The sequence below is a fragment of the Amphibalanus amphitrite genome, unplaced genomic scaffold (assembly GCF_019059575.1).
Source record: "Amphibalanus amphitrite isolate SeventyFive unplaced genomic scaffold, NRLGWU_Aamphi_draft 000602F_arrow, whole genome shotgun sequence".
NCBI lineage: Eukaryota > Metazoa > Arthropoda > Thecostraca > Balanomorpha > Balanidae > Amphibalanus > Amphibalanus amphitrite.
In genome coordinates this window covers 106,085-123,999 of record NW_024882096.1, presented here as the reverse complement: position 1 = coordinate 123,999, position 17,915 = coordinate 106,085, and the positions used below count along the sequence as shown (strand labels likewise).

At 47.2% G+C, this 17,915-nt stretch overlaps 1 protein-coding gene across 1 annotated transcript; it reads right to left on the bottom strand.

The window, feature by feature from the left end:
- Positions 1–3,172: 3,172 nt before the first annotated feature.
- Positions 3,173–8,641, bottom strand: LOC122394613. Its single transcript, XM_043391602.1, has 2 exons — positions 8,528–8,641; positions 3,173–3,887 (listed from the first exon to the last, which is right to left on the bottom strand). The coding sequence occupies exon 2, from the start codon at positions 3,779–3,781 to the stop codon at positions 3,206–3,208; it is 576 nt and encodes a 191-aa protein (XP_043247537.1). The 5' UTR covers positions 3,782–3,887; positions 8,528–8,641; the 3' UTR covers positions 3,173–3,205.
- Positions 8,642–17,915: the final 9,274 nt, after the last annotated feature.

Below are 17,915 nucleotides of genomic sequence, written 5' to 3'. Positions count from 1 at the left end.
CAGGGTCAGGTAGTCGGCCAATCGGCGACCTCCGCCCCGAGGCGCGGTCACGTGATCGACTGCGCCTGGCGGGCCTGGCGGCCGAGGCCCGGACAGAATGGGCCGGAGCGCGGTAGGGTTTGGTTGTGTGTCCACAGAACTGTCTGTAATCGCTGCAGCTGGTAGCTCCGTTCGTTACTTATGGTTTTAGCTCAACTTGGTATTATTTTTCAGTCGGAAAGACCGCCACGCATCCATCGGACACGCAGTAGAATTTCCTTTGGAACAAACAGCTAGTCATCGAACTTCGAAGTTGTAACAGCCAACAGGCTCAGAGTCGTCCAATGTCCATGGTGCTCGGCGCTACCGGCCGTCAGAGCTCCGCGCAGCCCCTGGTGTCTCGCGATTCTCCGCTTCATCGACCTTCCTAAAGGAGTCCTCGTAAATTCCGCGTCCAGGAAATCGCAAGCGAGAGCCTCTTCAAATACATTATCCCTCGCATGTGTGCGGCGTTTGCCAGCTTCTAATGTGTAGGGGGGGGGTCGGTTGGACCCCCCCTTGCCGTTTGGCCCCTGATCGAGCTAGAGCTTCGCGGAAAAAACGAGCGTGTTGCCCGCGACGAGAGGAAGCCGATGATACCCAATTTTAAGGTCATTGGTTGACCTTCCAGGTCAGGTCAATGACCCAAAGTCGGGAAAATCGGGACCTGTTAGAAAGTCGTAAAGTGTGGCTGCTAAGGGGTTTTTCGGGGTGCTGATCACGAATATCGTGTTAGTTTTGATCACAGATGATGTCTTGAAGCATTTAGACCAGGTCGGGTCAGGTCAGGTCAGGTCAACCAGTAGGCGTCGTGATGGGTATTCGTAGTACGTGTCAACCGCCTCTGACAGCTTCGTAACATGTTACGAAGTCACCAAAACTGCTTCGTAAATGTTCAAATGGTTGCTAAATTCGAATTCAGCTCCAAAAACTAGCCTAGAAACATGTAAAACTCGAAAAAGTGACCCGAGGTCACCCGAGGTCACCAAAGGTCAATGACCTGACCTGACCTTCAGGTGACTTTGACACACACGGGAGTAACATCAAATCACATGTTTGAACGTTTGAAACCACGAAAAGCTTGCAAACACGCGGCTAGTGCGAGCCGACATACGCGAAATCGCGATTCCGGCCAAACATGGTCTCGGAAAAGAGGTCACAGGTCAAAGGTCATTTGGGTCAGGGTCATTAAATTTTCAGGGTAGGTGTAAAATTGATCAATGCGAGGGTACTGAAAGTTTCGTCGCGATCGGCCGCTTTTTACGCGAGTAATTCGCGAAAAACCATGGGGGGGGTCCATCCGACCCCCCCCCCCCTACACATGCGAGGGTTATAATTCTTCCCGCATCAATCGCACCCGGGAGGTGCGTGAGATTGATGCGAGCGTGCTTTCATGTATTTGAATAGGCTCTCGCATGCGATTTCCTGACTGCGGAAAGAGTGTTTCAGGCATAATGGAGTCCGCGCGACGGAGTCGCGAGAGGTCTGGGAAGTTGGACGGCCAGTGGTACACGGTGCCCACGTTTCCCGTAAGATTATCCGCTCTTAAATACTCGACTGTACTCAACAATCCGCATCCATCCGTCGCCACACATAAAAGTCACATAACTTAGCCAACAAAGTGGGCGAATTTTTAATTTGTCTGGCATCATATATGATATATTAAACGTTGGCATGCGCCACACAATTTATTGGATCTAATCACCGTTTTCTGATCCATTTCCCTCGAACAATTTCGTCAGTCCTCGCCGTCTTCCTGGACCGGCAGCTTCTTCCGTCTGAGCCCTTGGATCTTTCCAGTTGTATTGGTCAGTTCGACTGTCGGCGTCACTCAGCATCCTCAGCCGAGCAGTCCGCGGAGCATCCTGTAGCCCTGGGTCATCATGATGACGTCCCCACCACCGCTGGACGGTGCGATAGTGGCATCCGACCACCCTGGCAGCTGCGGCGGCGCTATACCCCTGCTGCATGAGGCATACGGCGTGCTTTCGGCTGCCCACGCACATATAGCTGCTGCCGTGGTAAAACATTCCTCTTGTATGATGTGTTTTGCATGGTGTGATCGGCGTGCTCTCAGCCGCCCATTCAGACAGTTTTGGCTGCTGTTGTAGAATGTTATATCTGTGAGAGGTGAACGGGATGGTCCCTCCCTATTCGCGCCCATTGTCCAACTGTGGCTGCTGATGCGGTGGCAATGTAGCCAGCCAATTGAATGGGTCATATGATGTCTTCTCGGCCACCCTGGTCCGGCCACCGGTACATACATACCTCCTCTTTGATATAAAGCAGGTCGCTAGACACGACGGGTTTCTTTGCGTGGCATTTAACAGCCTCTCAGGGTGAAAACTTATTAAAGGTCTTCCTTCCAATAACAGGAACATTAAAGTTTAAACGGCTTTTCGTAGTAGCCTTCAATTGAATGTTTAAAAAATATATTATAAGATATTTATATTAAAATACCTACAAACTTGACTAATGACGGACAAGCAATGCGAGTTGGATAAGTACACATGAACTATTGCACACCTCAAGCTCACCGGTCCTGTATAACTTTTAAAAGAAGCACATGGAATCGGTCGAGCTCGTACTACATCTCGACACGCTTATACAATTGTGGCGAAAAATTGCTTAGAAGATATGGATTCTCTTATGGTACTTCGAGGTCAGAATTGAACGCATTTGTCAAAGAGCTGCTCAAACGCATACATATTCAGTTGCTTGAAGTACCCAGTTGAATACGAATAAAACCGAAAACAGTTTTGAAAAGTGGCGAGTCTTCTCTATCATCTTATTCTATTCCAACCTCAAAACCATCGACAGTGACTAACGCTATTATCGACGACTTGAAACAATCAGCACATACATAAAATTTGCACATAACAGCATAAAATTGCACATTGCACAAGCATGCTATCTGAATCAATGTCTTGACCATTTGATGCCATTAGGATCGATCGAAATGGGAGTGAGTGAAGTGTTTGCGATGATAATGCTCTCATCATACGCCATCCATTTTGCAATTGTATCTAAAACGCTGCTGATTCTAGCGAGTGCTTAGTATAATCAAAATCCCGTAACAATATTCTCACATGTCACAAGCCACAAGGCTACACCTACTCTAATAGCCAAAACGACACACACAAATCAACAAGATGATATGTCGAGGTTCACCTTTTTAAGCCCCACATCATTCTGCGTGATATATCATAATCAGCTGGCTCACACAAAACACCACGTAATCCATCATTTTTATGATATGTTCCCAAACCTCGTGAGGTAGTTCGGAGGGTACCGCCACATCTCGGCGCTGGCGGTCGGCCGGTGCTTCCACCGAGTCACTTCTCTCAGTGGTGGCAGTGCGCGCGCGCAGGGCACACAGACAGGCCGTGTTGAGCTCCACGGCTCTGCCGTCGACCAGCACCGTCTGTGTCAACTGCTGACACACCGTGAAGGGCACGCCGCCCGCGCACGGTCCTCCGGCAGATACACACGTGGACGCCGTCATGGTCACATCCCCGAGCGTCACAGTCTCTGTGGTAAACGGACACGCGGCACGTGCACCTATCCCCACATCGTCCAACTGCAGGCGAGAGTCGTCCTCGCCGGCACTTCTGGTATTTCTCCGAGACCCGTCTTTGTGCGAGTACACCCGGCGGGGCGGAGCGCGGCCAGAGTGACGCTCCATGCCGGACCGAAGCTGAGAGAGCAGACAAGTGGCGGACACAGCCAACAGACAGGTCAGCACGGCGACAGGTGAGGTCATGACTCCCAGCCGACTGCTCTGGCGATGTGAGCGCGGTCATCGCTCGATGGGTCTTTTGTAGTGTCGTCGTAGTCACCGCGCCTGAGTCAGCGGACAGCTGGAGATCCTGCCAAGGGGAAGTACCCGACCGGTCATGGCGCGTGAGATAAATAGCGGGTGGTCGAGCTAATTCGACTGTGATGGGGCTTGATGGTTATCAGCGTTTCCATGGAAACCGTCTGACGAGTTCTTTTTTATGTGATGTGACATCAAATACATAATCTATTATGTAATATAGGATCGTTTTTTCTCTTACGGATGTAGAATTCCCGTGACGACAGAACTCTCGCACAGAAGACGCACGTGTGTGAAAGCAACCGGCATATCCGTTTGTAGCGGATCCCAGATTCCAACATCCGGATCCGGCTAGTCGTTTCGGATATTTTGTAAAGGTTGTTGAGCGTTTTAAGATTTACAAAAAAGCATTGCATCTTGCTACTGCACACTGCGCAGTGCTTCTTTCGGTTTTAAAACATTCATTGGATCTAAGAATGATGATCCATCATGAGTAAAGTGACATTCGCTTACGTATACCTAACTTCAGAAGCTCTTGGAAAAGTCGCTGAACCGTAGGTATAAGCTAGAATGCGCACGCTACATCACTTCACATTTGTTACTTAAATGTCGAATGACAACATTATGCCAGTGTAAGACACATCATTTCTCCATAATGTGATTATTCATCTTCTTACTGAAGGTATAGAACTCAACCTTTCAAAGATTCTGTAATACTAGGCTTCTGACAGTGACGTTGCAGGCACTGTACTCATTTGACTGGGTTATAGCGATTATAGTATTAGCAAGCCATATAGAGTTGAGATGTAGCCCGAATACTACAATGTTGCGCTACAAAAATAGGCAGCTTCCCTTGAAGCTTTTAAGCACAAAATGGTGCTATGTAGTCATCTATGACATAACTCGCGCCGTGCTGGGGGTGGGGCGTTTTACGCCCCCCCCCCCCTCAGGGTTTTTTGCGAATATCTAAAAACCGGCGGCGACATCTTTTCCACACTTGTGAAAATTTCAAACCCGGGTCGTTCAAGGTCAGGTCACCAGGTCACGTCAAGTGACCTTACCTCAGAAAAAGTGTAAAGGCTCACTATGCTACACCGGCTGAACGATCACTTTGAAACTTTCAGAGATTGATAAGAGTAACAATACGTATAAAATTTATATCTCGGATTTTTATATCTGTGACATAAGGTTGGGTCAATTTTGCGACCTCTCCATTATAAGTCAATGGGAGAAAATTGAAATGCGCCTCCTTTGGACGAATGTCGTTCAAAACCCTCTCAAACATCGGTTCATAGGTAAACATGACACATCGAATCGGAAAAATGCACCTGTGACCTTCATGTGTGCTCCTGAGGTCATCTCAGGTCATGAACGGTCACCAGCAGTTTTTTTTTTGCTATAACTTTTGATAGAGACGTGCTAGAGTGGTGAGAACACACACGTCAGATGTGTTCAGCTTTAACCCGCGCCCGGCTGGGGGTCCTGGATTTCCACGCCCTGCTGGGGGGGGGGTGTTTGAACACCCCCCTTCTAACTCGGCTCCTGGGCCACGTAGCGATACGCGGAAGGCGGCGTTCGAAAGAGCGTCAAAAATAATGAGGAAATCACTTCGGTCAATTTTTTGGTCAGGTCAAAGGTCAGGTCACCAGAGGTCATTGAAGGCAAATTTTCGCCGATTTCCAGGTCGAATGTCGAAAATTTCCAAGAAGCCAACGCATAACTCGGGAACCAATAGAGCTACAGCGCCGCGGAAAAACGCATTCGATAGCCCTATTAACGCCCTTTCTGAGTAATTTTCTCAGATTTGACCTAACGTCAACGGTTTTGCCTGCAGGGGGCAAAAACTGCAAAAATAGCCGACTTTTTTTCGAAAACAGTTTTTCTGCAATAACTTTTGACCCAAGCATTGTACGAGCTTACTTTTACCGGCATCGTGTTCCTCTCGTCAAGACGCATCGAACGAACTATAATTTGACCTTGAAAGGTCAACTTGAAAATTTGACCTCAGGTCAAGGTCATGACCTGACCGGAAAGGGTCATGTTGCATATCAGTCGATCCGTATCGTCGAGCTGAACACATCTAAGGCGTTTTCATCGCTCTAGTATGCCTCTATCAAAAGTTATTTGCGAAAAACTGTTAGATACCATTCGTGACCTAAGATGACCTCAGGGCATAAACAGGGGTCACAGACACCATTTTCATGTTCAGTGTGTCTAAACCACTTGTAATTCAGTGTTTGGGAGTGTTTATAATGTCTTTCGTCCAAAACAGGCGCATTTCAATTTTCTCCCATTGACTTATAATGGTGAGGTCGCAAAATTGACCTGACCTTAGGTCATCGATATCAAAATTCTGAGACATACATATTGTACATGCTAATGCTCTTAGCAATCGCTGAAAGTTTCAAAGCGATCGGTCACTCGGTGTAGCTATGACAGACATTGAAACTTTTTATGAGGTGAGGTCACTTCAAGTGACCTGGTGACCTGACCTTGAATGACCTTTGTCTGAAATTTTCACAACATGTGTAGAATTGATGTATGATAAGGTGTACAAAAAACGGCGGCGCTCCGCGCCGCCGTTTTTGAGATATTCGCGAAAAACCACAGGGGGGGGGGGTGTTCAAACACCCCCCCCCCAGCAGGGCGCGGGTTAAGATACGGATCGACTTATATGCAATATGACCCTTTCCGGTCAGGTCATGACCTTGACCTGAGGTCAAATTTTTAAAATGACCTTTCGGCAATGTCAACGTATAGTTCATTCGACGCGTCTCGACGAGAGGAACACGATGCTGCCAAAGGTAATTTCGTGGCTTGAGTCAAAAGTATTTCCGAAAAACACGAAAACCCTGTGGAAGCTTTACCGTTTACCTGAGGTCAAATCTGAGAGCAACACCCAGAAAGGTCTGTAAAGTGCTATCGAATGCGCTTTTCCGTGGCGCTGTAACTCGATTGGTTCCCGAGTTAGCCGTTGGAGTTTCCAAAATTGTTGGAATGGACTAACTTTGACCTTTGGTGACTTCTGGTGACCTGTCCTTTGACCTGACCTAAGAATTGACCTAAGTGTCTCCATCATTTTTTAACGCTCTTTCGATTGCCGCTTACCGCGCGTCGCTACGTGGCCCAGGAATATCGCAAGAAAGTGGGGGGGGGGGCCAGTAGGTAGTTGAAAGTGGAGGGGGTCGCGCCTCCCGACCCCCCGTCGGCGACGCCCCTGTCTTTACCTGCCGATATTTAGATACCGCGACCCGCGAGGTGGGGCTATTTGATGTGAGTGGGGCTATTTGATACAGACTGCAGCGATTTAGGAAAAAGATATAAATGAAAACCATTTGATATTTCTGCCATTTTTTTGTGCACGTCCATGTAGAATTGAACGGTAAATGTTGAAGATAAGCTTTTCTGAAGTTTTCAAAAAGTTTTGAAATAAATGTAGCCTCAATTATGAAATAGAGAAAGTGCACATTCTATGTTACTTTTAAAGGTCCCCTACCTTCAACATAAAAAGTCAAAATTTTGAGAAGAAAAAAATCCACTAAGTTTATATAATAAGCTATCATTTTGCTAATAAGTAAGTGCCTGACATCAAAATAATAGGTATCGTTAACCGCAATGCCGACTGTTTCACTCAATATCTCATAATCCCTCGGACGCCTGCCTTATCAAGGCTTATATCATAAGCTTGTCCGTTCCAAGATTCCTATGATAGTCTGTTCCATGTCAAGCTTGCGGCCGAAGTGCCCATGGGCCGGTTTGATAGAATGACTATTTTCTTGCTGTGGGCAGTGGCTAGACCTGGTTTTTCACTTTGCGTACGTCACATTGCCTTGCGCCTGTAAAGTGTGCCTGATATTAGGCATTTGGGATCAACTATTTTGCCTCGAGATAACTTTTGATAAATCATGTGCTTTTTTGATCCAGCAAAATACACCGGGGGGTATGGGCCATGGCCCGAGAGGTATGGGCCGGTGGCATGTTTCATATTCTATATATTCTCGACATTTAGCAAATACTTGTAGAGCTACGAGTCTGGGATCCACCTTGATCTCTTTTAGAGCCCAGGAACTGCATAAATGGCCGACAGCTTACTTCATGGAGGTCACTTGGCCACACATTTATTTTGGGTAAACTCTATCAGGTTCCATGACATAAGACAAATAATATTATTCCGTTTGAATACGATTTGTAGTTAAATTTTTTCGACCACGCGCGACAAAGAAAGATTATTGAAGAGGGCGTTGAATGAAAGCATTATTTTATTATTTAGCATCAGTGGGGATGGGTGGCCCGAACCTCCCGGTTAGAACGCCAGAATCCGCGTAGCATCTCAGCTCATAATCTTGCAAGAAAGCTTCAAATTGCGCACCCAGTCTTAATTTGCATGCTTTAAACTTTATGTTAGCGATGTGTGACAAAATAAAACGAGCCTCGTTCACATTAATCACGAATTTTCTGTATGTACCGTATTTTACTCGAAGAGGACAAAAACGCTTTATCACCGCCCATTGCCAAAGGAGACTGAGTATTGTTTTGAAAATCACGTGAGGTGTATAAAGAAATGACTGCTACCAATTTACGTGGTAAAATGTGAAAAAAATATGCAAAACTTCATCAAAACTGCGATGGCCTATACCTCCAGGGGGCCCACACCTCCCGGGTCTCCCCTACATCACTTCGGTTGTCACTCACCCCTTCCTACGAAGCATGCTTCGCATTTCTTCCATTTCCTTTTTTTCACAGAAATCCACATAAAATACCACTCAACGCACAACCGCCTTACCGCGCAAACGTCTCCGTTAACCGTGTAACTTCCACTCACGTTCCTAAATCACTTTCAGATCATCCGGACCGCGGTCCGATCACCACAGCACTGCGCCAGATTGGCCTCTGGCGCGCCGCCCGGCGCGCACCCGCCCCGCCCCCTCTCGGCATCGCCAGACCACTGCAACTGACCCGCAAACGGGCCAGGAAGTCGGTGATTCCCCGTGCAGAGGTGCAAGGTAGCCAAGAGTGGTTAGGGGCTACGACCTGGGTCCAGGATTAGGGTCAATGCCCGATGTATTGATGTGGAGAAGTGGTACATAGTGCTGGAATACGAAATGCGTAACACGGCAGGGGCGTAACGGCCCAGCATGTGGTTGCATACGTAGCATCGGGCGACGGCAGCAAGGCTGCAAGGCTATTGAAGCAAAATATTTCATGTAGCGTGAAATTAAAAGCTGTCGAAAATGAAAATAGGTGTAGGTACAACATGAGTTTTAATCTGTTGTGCTTTGCCAGTACGGTGCAATACGGAGACGGTTCTGCAAGTAAGAGAAACGATGCATAACTTTTGATCAGCCCCTTTATAGTGTATACGAAATCCGGCTTCAACCTTCCCTCAAGGAGTGAGTATCAGCTTGTGATTATATATTCCCGACCGGGGCTGGGAAAATGCGTTTTATTCACCGAGGTTTTTGTGCGGAGGACCGAGTGCCGGTAGGCACGAGGTCCGTAGCAAAAAACCGAGGTGAATAAAACTGCATTTTCACAGCCCAAGGTTGGGAAGAGATTTACCACATGCCGTACCGGCGCAACAGTTAATATCATATTCACATTTTACACTTTAATCTTAATATTGTGTTAATATTATATTAGTACTATGTTCATATTTATAGTCAACGTGATTATTTTTTGTGTTTTTCATTATTGGGCTGCGTTGAGTATGAAAGATGAAATTCCTACTTCCCCTTAGGTATTTAGGGTTTGAAAAAGCTGAGGATGAAGATGGTGAAACTCTAGAAGTTAGAATAAAGATATGGAGTCCAGCAGGAGTGAGGAAACCGTGAGGAAAACTGAAAATTGGGTGAAACGCTGAAACAAACGCGTCTTGGATCCCAGCTGGAACAATATCAAATGTTTCATTGTGGCACGTTAAGATGCTTCACGCATTTAAATTGTTCGTTTTTTGCGTGCATTATGTAGAAATGATTATTATTCCGACGATGTTCTGCAGCAATAAATACATTGGCATTGGAACGATAACCTTGTTTAGTTGAATTACGTTGACAGCAAAAGTAAGTAAACACGCAGTCACTTACTTTTGCTGTTGCTGTTAGTGAACACACAATCCGTAAATATCTTCTTTGAAATTGGTTCTTCCGCTCAGAATATTCAGTAAAATTTTGTCTGGGAAAATCAAAAAGCCCTAGGGCCGAATCGTTTCCCAAATACCTTCAACATTAGCCGAGGCGGGCCGAAGCCATTTCCCAAATGCACGTGCTAATGTTAAAGGGATATCTCGGCATGTGGTAAAACTGAAACATGGGAGATGCTCTTTTAGAAGGAACGTGACGAAGACGTTATTCGCCGTATATCGCTCAGATATCTATAGCAGGATTGCCGGTAAGCTGGTATTCTTGCCGCTAAGCCGCTGAGCTGCGGCAGACGTAAAGATGGGACATAAAGATTTATGAGAAGGTATTGTTCGTTTATTATTACACATGTAAAGCGTAAAAACACAAGCGCAAACACATGAGTAGCTCATCAATAAAAATGTCTTTTTGTGCTTCATGACAAACGCGCATTAAAATATCAATAACAAACAAATACATATAGGTACACTACATAGCAAGGGATGGAAAAGAACGTGGTTTCCTTTGGCGAAACTTACATTCACTATAATAAAATGTTATATATAGTAAAGTATGACCTGGTAAAGTATGAAATATATGAAATAAATTATCTAACACTGCAGCCTCCCTTCGTCAGCTGTCTGCCAGTGCCGTCTTTGTATGACAACCTGCTGCAGCTCCAGCGCCCTGACTGCGGCGGCGGCGCCTGCGCTCCTCCTCCCCATCCTCCGGCGCGCGCAGGGCACACAGACAGGCCGTGTTGAGCTCCACGGCTCTGCCGTCCACCAGCACCGTCTGTGTCAACTGCTGGCACACCGTGAACGGCACGCCGCCAGGACATGGCTGGCCGGTGGAGACGCATGTGGAGGTAGTCAGGGTCAGATCCCCGAGGGTGACCGCTTCGGTGGTGAACGGACAAGCGGCGCGATCACCCAGAGCTTCGTCATCGTCTTCGTCAGGACTACGGGTGTTCCTCTTCAGCGACGGCGTCTCTGCCAGCTTCTCCATCATCGACACTCTATCACTGGGAGGCTCTTGAAGCGCCCAAGTGGAGTTCCGACTCCCAACTGCGATCTCGGACTCGGAGATTTGAGTGACACTCGGAAGAGTTACAATCGGTGAAGCTGCGACCAGTGAACCCAGCGAAAGCAGTGCGATCACAGCGTGGCAGCTCATGTTTCCAGCTCAGGTGAAGATGCGTGAGTAGTGACGAGCTGCGCCAGCATGACTCCTTATCTACCCCGCCGCCGCCGCGGCAGTCCGGTGGCAGTGATTCAGATTTCGGACGGACGCTGTCGTTACGCCGTCATCGGCCCGTCATCGATAATGTCCGTCTGTCTGCCGGGGAAGCACCTACACGTGCCGCGGCGCGCGCGCCCGCGTGCTGCTGCGTGCAGCGCTCCCGCTCGCGCCATCCCACATACGGCCGCCGTGCAGGCGCCGACCCGAAGCGGACCAGTTCTCTCGCCAGGTCGCGTACTCTTTGACCTCTAATCCAAAATGGCCGCTGTTCGTCCATTCGAGCATCCGATAAAACAGGCGCACGCGTCGTGATCCGGTCTAAAATTAGACCCGTGTCGGTCAGGGAAGCTCTGTTTATGTTCGGGAGTGACACTCCATTGGTTGGTGACTGCTCGTGACGAACGATGGCCCCACGGAGGTGGTCTCTGTGAAGTAAAAATGTCTGGCGTGTGTTATGCACACGTGCTCCCGTGACAGTCTCCAGAGCACAGGCGCTGCAAGTTTTAGTGACTTTTCGCGGTATTGTGCGCGGCAACGAACGTTGTCCCAAATAGTGCAAATGTCCTTAGCTAATTCGGTTAGCAACGATTTCATCAGCCAGTCAGCGACCTAAGTTTAGCGGCATGCCTGTCTGTAATCTTAGGCTCCAGAATGACTTGCAACTCAAGACGTAAAAGTTACATCAAATTTAAACATTGACAACAAGCGGAAGTAAAATGAAGTGGGTCATTTAATGAATAAGCAAATAAAGGAAGCTGACCTGTTCCTCGACATCAAAAAGTAGAACCACCGAATAGTATATCAGATAGCGATTTTAGCAGAAAGACTACCTATTCATTAGACCGTCTTTACCGTACCTATGTAACCTAGGGAAGAGAGAGAAAAAGTGCGAGAGAGAGAGAGAGAGAGAGAGAGAGAGAGAGAGAGAGAGAGAGAGAGAGAGAGAGAGAGAGAGAGAGAGAGAGAGATCGGTGAAGGAGTGATAATAGCCGTTTTCACGACGGGCTACCCGGCGAGTGCACCTGATTTGACCAAATCTGCACCTAATCTCTTTTACAGCAAATATCTTTATATTATGAATTTATACCTATCAGTGTTTTAATCGATGATACTGTCTGATAATATGACAAAGCAGGCATATAAGCAATTAGTGCAACCCTAGCTGATAGCTACTAGGAGACACACTGAACTTGATTTGACCAAATCTGCACCTGATCTGCACCAGATGTGCACCAAATGTGTACAGGGACCTGCAGTTGCTACTGTATAGCGACCCAGCACCCTCACAGGGAACAACGATAAGCTGTCAGAGGGTACTCACAGGAAACCTCAGCTGCTCTTGTACAGGGACCAGCAGTCGATATCAATGTTATCGGTTGTTACTTGTTACTGGACAGGACAGACGGTTAGACTTGGGGTTCGTGTACAGTAGCAACTGCGGGTCCCCGTACCAGATGGCCGTCGTGAAAACGGCTAATGTGAGGTGTAAAAGATGGATCATGGAAGCAAAACAATAAGAGTAGAGAGGGAAAAAAAAAACAATAAGATCGCGCACGCCATCGCATCAACGAGCCATCAAATGTGCGGTGGATCCCATGACAAATTTATTACCCGTTCGTTCAGTCATTCACCAAGAATGCCCAGCAGAATCGCCACCAACAGGTCAACGCCAACCGGCTCAAGGGGAGTTCTATAGCTTTGGGCTCTGGGCACTGCGCAAGGCCATATAAGTTGCACTGCGTGCCACCCGATTCCATTGAGACATTGGTCATCACCGTCGTCACAATGAAAAAAAATCACCGGATTACCTGCGAGCGTGATCACTCCCCGTGACGTGATTGCCTCTAAGCTTCCGTCGAGAGGAGTTTCCATGCCATTTCACATAGCTGGCGCTGCAAATGTTCTCCCTCAGGGGACAGTTCGGTGGGCCCGGGGGCAGAGTGCTCTGGTGTACATCATCCGTCATCACGCAGACACAAGAGTCAGTCAGAGTCAGGTGGTCAGTCAGCGGGTTAGGCGGCGTGCAGAGCCTCTTTCTGTTTTGAGGCGAGAGAGAGAGAGAGAGAGAGAGAGAGAGAGAGAGAGAGAGAGAGAGAGAGAGAGAGAGAGAGAGAGGATAGAGGACGAAAATAATTATTATCGGAGTAGTTTTCCGCCTATTTGTAATTGTATCGCTCCCAGAGATTTGATCCTCACGAGTGTTGAGCGATTTTGATAGACCTTCAGCTGCTTGCCCCCATTCCGATATCATTCGGTAGCTCACCTGAGCTCATAGCTCACATACAGTCAAACGATCCACCTGGCACCTGAGGCCTGAGATGGACATTTTACTTGCCGAGCGCTCCCGGACGCGCTAGTAGGTACCGGCTCTTAGTCCGTGGTTATATCATCAGAGAAAACCCAAAACGTCGCCCGGGAAAAACAGCCGGATATATGCCATCGATGGAACTGACCTAGGCAAGCCGGATGAAGAAATTTAAATTATAAACCATCATCACTAAAGACATTTTTATTGCTCTTGCAGACTTCCTGTCCAGACGGATGTCCAAGACTTGTCACCCCTGAAGCCCTGTTTCGGCACGAATCAGGGAAATTCTGCTCCAAATTTCCCAGCTGTTTGGGGTCGCAAGGTACATCACAACTCGGTCCAAGCCCGGACGACTGCATAATCTGGGATTATCATCAGTGTTATCAGTATTACGCACTTAACGTCGCTAAATGCCGCTCGTAGCACAAACCAGTCCTGTAAATGACGACGTAGTGAAGAAAAGAGGCAGGCTACTGCAATGCCGAGATTTGATAACAGATCCCAATCTTGTCATTTCGCCCGCCACTTCCATTTCAATATCTCCAGATATCCTCCTTCAGCCCCCCCCCCCCCCCTAACAGTGTCACCAATCTGTATTTCCCTGGTAGCCTTCACCAGCTGTCTCCCGACCGTTCCGGTCCCATCCTCATCTTTTCACAGCTGTCGTTCGGGCCAGCGATGCGTCAATATGACATTTAAAGTCCGTCCGTCAAATCCCTCCAGCATTCAATCCCTGGACACGCCAACAGGACGGTCCCGAATTCAGCGACTCTACATAATGACGCACGGACACACCCTCCAATAGGCGGCCTTGCGTTTGACGTCACACTCAGACATATTGCTGCATGCTTGTAACCAAGCCGACCGGCCGTAGCCGATTTCATGACGTCACACGACGTCACTCAACAGCTGCCAGCGGTTTCTGGAGATTAGAGCTGACGAATCGGCGGGCCGAACGGTAATGGCGCAAGGGACTTCACCTGGAGTCGTCGTTAAAATGCCAGAGCGAGCAGTGGAATGGGAGAGGAGAAGCCGGAAGGGATGACACAGTTTATGATCAGCTGGGAGGGGCAGTTCCAGTCTCCAGATGACAAGTTGAAACTCGGACACTGCTCTGGTGGAGAGAATGGTGAAAAGGAGGGAGGGAGGGAGGGAGGGAGAGGGAGAGAGAGAGAGAGAGAGAGAGAGAGAGAGAGAGAGAGAGAGAGAGAGAGAGAGAGAGAGAGAGAGAGAGAGAGAGAGAGACGCTAAATTGGTAAACACAGAGGGCCCCTGATCTGTCGAAGGATGACAAATGGGTTATCCTGCGGGTATCCCACCTTAACATTTGAGTTGAGATAGCCAAAGTGGGGTCCCTGGCTTGCACTTAACGGTTTGGGCACTCGCAACATCGAGAAAGACTTTAATGCCTGAAAGTTGAAACAGACTCTTTCCGCAGTCAGGAAATCGCATGCGAGAGCCTATTCAAATACATGAAAGCACACTCGCATCAATCGCACGCACCTCCCGCAAGCGATTGATGCGAGAAGAATTATAATGTATTTGAATAGGCTCTCGCATGCGATTTCCTGAACGCGGAAAGAGTCTGTTTCAGCCTTAATTCGGAGATATTTAATTTCAAAGTTGAGGCACTTTGGATTCGGAGGGGCTAATGTATTGAATGCCCCCTCTGAATTTGTGACGTCAGCCAGTGGTGGTATATCCTGTTTGCGCGCAACATCTGCCGCATTTTTAAGATACCAAATTATTGCTTCCAAATGACATTGTAGGAACCAAGATTCTTACAGATAGTAGGAACAGCGTGGGCTCTGAAAAATAAAAAAAGTAATTGTCTATGTCTCAAAAACGGGTTAATATCTTTCAATGAAATTTGGTAGATACTCATTTTTGCTCACTCTGAACCATGCGACACCACCTTTATGCCAATTCATGAACTTTTTATAGGTTCGAGCCTGGATGGTCCCTTTAACCCGCGCCCCACTGGCGGGGGGGGGGGCTATTCATAGCTCCCTCCCGTTTTTCTGCAAAAACTCCCACACCGCTTGACGTATCAACGCTAAACGTTTAGTACCTTCGGCTGCATCAATTTGACACCTTGTGTCAAAATATGAGCTTCGTAGCTACCATAGGTCGGCCGGAAATGACGTCAGAGTGACCTCATGTTCGGCTGATTTCGACGTAAAACACTGAACCACGGCAATCGCTCCCAAGTGCTCAGTTTTTGAGCTAGGTCCAATTTCTTTGCATGAGAAGACTAAGAACAGACGGCACTATCAAACTGGTATCTCGGATTTTCACAATTTTAATTCTTTTGAAAATTATCAATATTAAAATTCAAAATTTATATTTTTGTCTTTTTTCAAAAAGTTTTAAATTTTCGAGAAAACACCGGAATATATGTGATAGAACACACGCTTATGACTTACCTACTCTAGCAAGTTTTAGCCAGATATCTTCAAAAATGGACAAGTTATGCGCATTATAGCAAAAAATTCAAAATTATAAAAAAATCAACTTTTCCGTACGTATTTGAGATCGTACACCAATATCAATAGCACCATTGTGTTCCTGAGCTCAAACTGCATCCGATAGATACCTTTTTTGTTGAAAAAGTTTAACTTTAAAATTTGACCTTTTTACCTGAAAGTGGCCTGACCTAAGCTAAATTCAACTCAAAATGACCTCTAATGATACAGACGACATCAAATTCGAAATCTACGGCCTAAATAGGGGAAGCGGGGGTAGCACCGCCATGTGGGGAACACCGCCATCCTCTCTATCGGCAAAACTCTGAATTGTAAATGTAAACACCCGCCATTTCGATGTCTGAACGGAAACGGGACGCCGCGTGAGGTAGGTTTCGCTAAGATTTATTTGATTTTGAGATCGCAATAGCCCATTTTGTGAATTTCAAACCATCGTTGTAATCATTTGGCATGGTTGAGCAGCAAGTAAGTGGTCATTTCAAGTCAAAATGCCTTGATTTTTACGTTAAATTTAAGGGCATGAAGTGCTCGTTGTTGAGAAAGGAATTACAGAAGAATCGCGTCCCGGCTTGTTTTGCTGTCGGGGCGTTGTCGGTCGATGACTGTGAGTGGGGTAACACCGCCATGCTCGGCGGTGCTACCCCAAGGGGTGGCAAAATGGATAAAGCCGCAATGATGATTCACTCAGCTCGGAGAAGAGCTTTAGTTAGGCCGCAAACGTCGTCTGTTTTTTAACCTTACGTTTGACTTCACTGGATGTTTCGAAATAAACGTGAATTTGTCATGCTTTGTATGCATATTGTCCGCAACAAACAGTCTGATCTGTGACAAACTAACAACCAATTCTTGTGTGTCTTATATGAGTTTGAGTTACTATTTCAGACAGCAGTAACGCTTCCAAGGGTGGCTGTCACCGTAAGGCCGATCTGTGGATAACATCGCCATCAGTGGCGGTGCTACCCGCACATTTTTGGAGGACGAAAAATGCAGGACTTGTTTTCGACGTCTGTAAAGCAGCGAAATTTTATAATGGAGCGCTGGAAACTATGCCAACATGTAGGAAAACATTCCTGCTTTCACATGAATGCAAAAGAGCTTCGTTTTTACTACGCATATCAGCTCGGTGAGCAGAAATGCTTAAGGTGGCGGTGCTCCCCCCGCTTCCCCTAGACCATAAAACATGTGTCACGTGACCGACGCATGATATATTTCCGTGACCTGTGATGACCTGACCCTGACCTGAAAATCAAAGTACAAGTTTGGTACCCTCAGAGTATCTAGAGCATCTGTTCACGAGTGTGTAAACCAAAAATGAGCCTGATCTGACTTGTAAGACGGCGGCCAGAGCCCAAAATGCTAATAATTTCTACTTTGACCTGACCTGTGACGTCATCGGTGACCTCGAGGTCAATAAAGTTAGGTTTCGCTCGACAGTTTTTCCGGGGCTATCAGACGCCGTTTGAATTTTGACGATCGGCCCAGTAGTTTCGGAGTTAGGAGGGGGGCTATGGAGAGCCCCCCCCCCCCCAGTAGTGCGTGTTATACGCAGACCCCAGTGGGGCGCGGGTTAATAGTTGATCGTCTTCCCCGGTCAATGTCTTCCCTTGAATTGGATTTATAAAGTTGCATGATATAGTAAGTTTGTTGAAGTTGTACTGAAGCTCTCGCTGACTATTGGCGTGTTCCTACTCATCGCTATGTCACCGTAGTATATTGCAAAAGTTATACATATACATACACAAGTTATCCATATACTACAAGTACCTTAGTAACCGCATGTAGCGTACTGTACAGTGACCCTGAGTATATTGTCCCAGCACCCTCACAGGGAACAACGATAAGCTGCCAGAGGGAACGCACAGAAAACCTCAGCTGCTCTTGTACAGGGACCGGCACTCGATATCAATGTTATCGGTTGTTACTGGCCA

Bases quoted from the DNA above. Each gene is read 5' to 3' on its own strand.
- LOC122394613 (XM_043391602.1), bottom strand. From the start codon at position 3,781: ATGACCTCACCTGTCGCCGTGCTGACCTGTCTGTTGGCTGTGTCCGCC.